The 6,717-nt window shown below is 42.0% G+C and overlaps 1 protein-coding gene across 1 annotated transcript in view; it reads right to left on the reverse strand.

Moving 5' to 3' along the window:
• The window catches only part of LOC107658256 (zinc finger, MYM-type 2), a 29,615-nt gene extending 23,409 nt beyond the window's left edge, over positions 1 to 6,206 (reverse strand). Inside the window, 2 exon segments of the mRNA XM_016446740.1 lie at positions 2,824 to 3,652; positions 6,076 to 6,206. Of these exon segments, the coding sequence (XP_016302226.1) occupies positions 2,824 to 3,637 (814 nt within the window). The 5' untranslated portion in view covers positions 3,638 to 3,652; positions 6,076 to 6,206.
• Between the last annotated feature and the right edge of the window lie 511 nt (positions 6,207 to 6,717).

Below are 6,717 nucleotides of genomic sequence, written 5' to 3' on the forward strand. Positions count from 1 at the left end.
ACGTCTGCTGCTGCCTTACCTTTGAGAGACAACTGATGCGTGATCACTGAAGCAGCTCCAGTTAGCAAGCGCTTTCAGAGTGAGAGTGAATTCCGCTTTGATTGGTCTGACTCGTGACTCCTAACAAATCAGATGGGTGGTGGGCGGAGACTGCTTTAGGCCACAGAGTGGTGAGTTCTGACAGGCTGCATCAGAGCCAAATAGCGCGTTTCAAAATGAAGTTATTTTATCGGCGAATCGGTTTTGAAAATGACCAATACCGATAATCATAAAAATGCTTAATATCGGCATGTATATAACACCTGTGTTTTGAATTTGAAGTTGCAGACTAATAATTACAAATGTGTAAAATGACAGACAAATGTGTACGACATATTTACGTTTGTACTTTACTTAAGTGTAGGGCTGCACGATTAATCGCATGCGATATTTAACGCGCATCTTATCAGTAAAGACGGTAATATCGCATGCGATTAATCGTGCGGCCCTACTTCAGTGTCGCTGTACAACCACAAGTCAGCACTTACAAACTCTCAGATCTGGCAGTACAACTTTAAATCTTAGCGCTTTGACTTTTGCTACTCCTTTCACGATATTCCTGTAGCAAAACTCACTTGTGCACTTGTACATGCAGATGCGAGAGAGCAGATCCGGGGGTGGGGCTGGGGTGCGAATGAAGTCATTATATCGGCCGATATTTGGAATTTTTTTTAATATCTTCATCGGCCGAAAAGTCTTTCCGTGTGGCCGATGTTTTTCAAAACGGTTTATGACACCATATTGTGCATTTATGCTTCCTCTTTAAGACAAGCCACTCAGATGTGAAGCCAGCACCTGACAGACAGTAAAATGACCAATCGTCATTCACTTTCTAACGTGACGCTACGTTGTGTTACATACAATAACACTCTGGCGTGCAGAAAATTCTTATTCAAACGTACCGTGAGACATCAGATCCGCAGTCCAGCGGCAGCTCCGGTGGGAGACACAGATGTGATATAAATGAATTCAAACAAAAATGAAACTGTGTTTACCTCTCAAACAATCGAAAATCCCGTGACTGGCACTTCCTCAGATATGCGCGTTGTTCTTGGGTACTTTTAAACAAGATGCTGTTTTCCGGTGGACTCAAAAGCCGGTGCACTCCAGAATGAAAGCTGAGTCAACATGAGAACTCTATTAAGTAATAATAATACGTTTGAATTCCTTTATATGTTTAATCAGGAATATCCACTGTATTTGATTGCCCATGATTGGCGTAATATTGCGTGTAGTATACCTTTTTGTATGTTCCGGTCTTATTTAATGCTGCTATATGCTGATAACCAAGCATGTAATTATACGCCTTCAGGCTTGTATTATTTTTATATTTATTATTATATATATATATATTTATTATTAACCAACTATCCCATACCATAATTAACATCAAACTATTATGTAAAGATCTTCCAATACAGAAGTATTTCTATGATTAAATGTGCTGGCCTATTCCATAGTAAGTAAAATTTTAGATTAAAAACAATTTCACGCGCAAAGTATAAATACTAATGTTAAAGTTATAGTTGAAGGCTTCTGCTGAATACAATAAGCAACATTTTTTTTAATCAAGTGCAATATAAATTTTATGCGTTGGCCTGTACTGTGTACTTGCTATATTACAGTCATATTACTGGGAAATTACTCCCTTATCTGCATCAATTTTTATCCCGTTTCATTTTTAATTATGCCTTGGCTTTATATTGGCCTTAAATTATATAAAGTGGTTCAACATACAGTATTACAGCCATGTAACTGCAATATATAGGATAAACATATGAAAGATGTTACACTGTTTGTCTACCAGATAATGCTTGAATGCCAAGATGAATGTAGTGGCTTAAAATCCTGTAAAAGCTTATTTGGCTAATTTCAGCGTTTTACAAATAACCGATACTTGTGCATAAAATGTTTTCTTTCCACATGACAAGTCGCGCTGGCTGGTCTTGTTCATTGGTCAGTCATCGACCAGTAAAATGGCTTCATTCGCACCCCAGCCCCACCCCCGGATCTGCTCTCTCGCATCTGCATGTACAAGTGCACAAGTGAGTTTTGCTACAGGAATATCGTGAAAGGAGTAGCGAAAGTCAAAGCACTGTCAAAGATTTAAAGTTGTACTGCCAGATCTGAGAGTTTGTAAGTGCTGACTTGTGGTTGTACAGCGAAACTGAAGTGAAGTGCAAAAGCAAATATTTCATACACATTTGTGTCTGTCATTTTACACATTTGTAATAATTAATCTGCAACTTCGAATTTAAAACATGGGTGTTTTGATTGTTGTCTGCGTGTACAAATCAAAAGATTCAGCTTTTCACATCAGAGCTGTGAGTGTAAATTTCAACTTACAAATACAAATATTAATGACAAGTTCTCAAATTCAAATCAACAAGCTCTCGAGTTTTGCTAATATTTTACCTTCATACATTTTAGCATTTGCGCACTTCAGGTGCATGCGCTCAGAAAAAGCGCATGTCAGAACAGCACACAAATGAAATGTTTAACCGGCAAAGCTTTAAAGCACATGCAAATAATGTACTTTTGTGATTGCGAATAAGTGCAGTGTCCCGTGAGTGTAACTCTACTGCAGAGTTAACATTTGATGTGAATGTATGTCGCATTGTACAGTATGAGATGGAGGCGCCAGAACTGTAACTGATAGAATGTGTGCTGTAGCACGATACTACAATATTTCTTCAAAAGCAGATCGTGGAGACATTTTAATCGTCCATGATCAAAAATCGTCATATAACACACTCCTAAAGCAGATACATGCGGATGAATTACCAGATCTCTGGTGTGTCCCCGTTTCTCCATTCTGCACAGGCTGGCTCGCAGCGCTGATGCGTCCTGGGTTGAACGTGGGTGAAGGTCTGCTGGCTGCACCCTGGTTCTGCTGGGCCTCTGGGTTCAGGCTGAACGCACTGCTGATCTGCAGACCATTCTCAGTCCCCTCCAAACCCTCCAACCGGGCTGCTGCTGGACCGGCCTCACCTTTCAGCGATGTCACATTTGTGATCATGAGGTTTATATCCTCTTGAACACACAGTGCCAGTGGTGTTGCTGTTGACGTTGCCATGGCAACCGCTGAAGAGCCCATTCCCAGCGTAGTAACGCTAGCGATTTTAATTTCAGAGTCAGGCTCTGTGCTGCTCAGGGCATCCTCGGCCTCAGGGGGCGGCAAGGATGAAGAAGCAACGCCTTTGAGCTCCGAATCCTCTTCATCGTCGATAACGATTGGCTCGCTCTGGCTTTTGGTGCCGGTGGTAGCTGCAGAGGAGGGAGGACTGGGCGCCTTGGAGGAAGCTGTTGCCGTGGTAGCCGACTCCGCACAGTCTTTGGCAGCAGCGAGGGTCTCTGCAGGTGTGGGGCTGGGGGGCTGGACTCTCCCCTGAGAGTGAGCAGGAGGCCCTTCCACCAGTACTACATCATCGTCATGGTCTTCTGAGGCCTTGGGCAGGTCTGGTGCTGTCTGTGACTCTTCTGCAGATGGAGTCTGCTCTGTTCTGGGTGTGGTTTCCATATGTCCTTCCCCCTCCTCCTCCCCCGTGACTGTACCTGCCTCCTCAACATCTGCCCTGGCTTCCAAATCTCCATCCATTGCTTAGGCAACCACCTGTTGACACAAACACAATGAGGTGAACAATTACCTGAGGAAGCAAAAAAGCCCCATGACTGATGAATTGAAAATAGAATTGGCTTGTTGATCAATAATCCCTTTATTTCATAAAGATGCTAATCTGATTAACAAAATATGACCAATCCGGCTACAGCCTGACAAAATGTAACAAATTCGGTCAGTCTCAAGTTAATGATGACAAATGTCAAGATGTTTCGAAGGGATTATTATAAGATCAAATTACATTGAGGGGTTTCAAAAACAAAATAATAAAAAATCAAATAAAAAAATCAATGGTGAACTTCAAATTCTGAAATGCAAAAAAAGTGAAAATAATTAGGAACTATAGATTTGGAACATCAAATTATGAAATGCAAGAAAAGTGAAATGATTTGGAACTCTTGAGTCACCAAGTATCCATGACATCAGCATAAAACAAAAAAGAGCAACTAAGCAACCAAAATTATTAATTCAAGCAAAGGCTAGTAAATGAACAGTAACTCTTATATCATCAACACTTGACCCATTTAGGCTTCAACACAGAGTTCAACAAACACCATCATCAAACTATCTTTGTTGTCATAAAAAAAATAATCAATGCATATGTAATTTTAAGTACAAATAAATAATAAAAACAGTGAAATTAAATATTTTGGTCTCTCTAAAGAAAATAAAAGCAGAAATGTAGATTGCAACAGTTTAGTGTCTAAAACATAGAGTAGTACACAAAAAACCAGTGTGCTACAACTTTGAATTTGGAAATCTGTATCTGCTATGACAATTCATCCATTGTAAAGTATCTTGGTTGAACTTTAATACATTTGGACTGCAATGCAGAGCTTGGAGTGTGTCTCCCTCCATTCCCAGGCTTTGACACTGAATGCCTCATTTCAGCTGAGATCCTAATGTTGATGCAATGCCGGCACAGACTCCTTATGGAGGCAACACCAAACAGCAAATACAAAAACACTGCCCAAAAAGATGTGACAAACAAGTTAGCATTTTTAATCTGTTGGCTTTCCTTGCAGGCTGATGTCATGATTAGGATGCTGGAGAGAGGAAAGTATATGCAGTGTTACTGATCCACCTCTCAGACGTGATATAATCACATGCATATGCGCCACGCCAAGTCTGCATTCTGAGCAACAACGCAACTGTTTTCCAATGGCCTCCACTAAAATGCATCACAGTTTTACGGCCCAATAAAGCTTCACTTCTCTAGCACCAATTGTGTCAATTATCAACATAATGAAGTCATTTTTGGGGATATTCCTACCATTCACCCCTGGGCCGTGCCCTTGACTCCGGACCCTCCGTATCCACACACACACACGACCAGGATCCGTGCGCTGTCAAGGCAACCGGATGACGACGTCAACACGTTATGCTTCACAGGCTTTCATTATACTCAGGAAACTCAAGGGCCAACGGGTCCGCAAACTTGCTACGCGAGACCCCCAAGCGGGAGGAGCCTCGCAATCTACCCCAACTGCCCCTTTTGACGCAAAACCCCGGCCCATGTGTCGCTTGTGCTCCCACCCCTGGGCCTCTCTGGCGCATGCAGCCATTGGATTAGCGGCGGACTGGAGGGAGGAGAGCCTCCGAGACTGCGCCATTGTTATTGTAGTGAAAAAACATTAGTCACAAGTAGTTATCGGCAAATAATCCCCGCGACAAAATTGGAGGGAAACTAAATTTGAATTTCATGTATACGAATATATGCATAACGGCACTCTAAAAGACGCACTTTTTGAGTAACAACCCACATAACACTGCGACCAATTTCAACTCTTGCTAGCAGTCAGTAAACCCACTTCTAAGCACATTAATATAGCAAATACGTCTGGTTTTGGCTATACTTATGACCCCCTTTCGGATTTCAAAGAGAATTGGGGTTTTCTTGCTGGTATTACACTTGAGTGAAGGTTTAATTGAAGTTACCCAAGAGCTTTTACCCCTTGCAATCAAAAGGCAATACATATGGTGGCCTGTGGGGGCGCTGCACTGTTAAGAAACATCAACTATAACGCCTATAGGTGACTAATCCCAAATATTTCACTAAATATTTCAAGCTTGTCAATATAACTAGGGGCTAAAAGCACACCTTGTGTTTAATGACTAAAACAAGCGATATTTACTAATTGGTAAATCATTTGCCCCCTTCAGTCAGCGGGTAGCACTGCCTCATGTCCGCCATTAGAGAGCGAACGAAACAATGCGCGAGAGCATAGGCAATAGCACCCTGCCACGGCGGAGGAGGGAAATCTCAGGCGGGGTAATATTGCACGTTAAATTACCCTCGCGTTCAAACACAGGTGACCCCGATGGTTTCCTCGGCTCGAGCTCCGCGACGGACATAGTTGTGAAAACTTTGGCCAATTACACACAGTTCAGCATCAAAACGCCAGAGAAATTCTTACCGGAGTAGAGCTGGAGACGATAGAGCGCCACTTTTGTGCCTTGACATAAATCCTGGCGCGCATGCGTGAAAACGTACGGACGTTCCAGGCGCGTGTGAGGAGAATACTGCCAACAAGCTCTTCGCGCGCGCTCTGATTATGGGAAGTCCGACTCGTTTAGAGGACTCGGTTCTTTTCTTTCAAAGACCCGGTTCAAAAACACGATTCAGTGATTCTTTTACGCCATGACGCAATAACGCCACCACGTGGTCCTTGACAGCCCACCGTGACATTATATGCTCTCAGGCATAGACTATGCTCTCAGGCACCTAATGCTATTGTTACGTTTTAGAATATTATGTGTTTATTGTGATTTCATGTGTTCAAGTTAAATACATTATAACTACGATTCAGCTCCATATATTTTGTCGTTTACATGCTAAATTGTGTTAATTTACAACACATTTATACACCTTTCATTTAAGTTTTATTTGTAATGTTTTTGCTATTAAAGGAACTTACTTTTTATCCGACAGATTCTCAGTTCTCTCGAAATGCTCTTCATCACCGCTTCTCGGTTCATTATGAATCAGACATGTTCAAAAGAGAGGGTTCTGGGTTGTTGATTCGGGAACAGCTCTGGCCGAATCATGAACGAACCAT

Source organism: Sinocyclocheilus anshuiensis, unplaced genomic scaffold (assembly GCF_001515605.1).
Source record: "Sinocyclocheilus anshuiensis isolate Anshui unplaced genomic scaffold, SAMN03320099.WGS_v1.1 scaffold263, whole genome shotgun sequence".
NCBI classification, from domain to species: Eukaryota; Metazoa; Chordata; class Actinopteri; order Cypriniformes; family Cyprinidae; genus Sinocyclocheilus; species Sinocyclocheilus anshuiensis.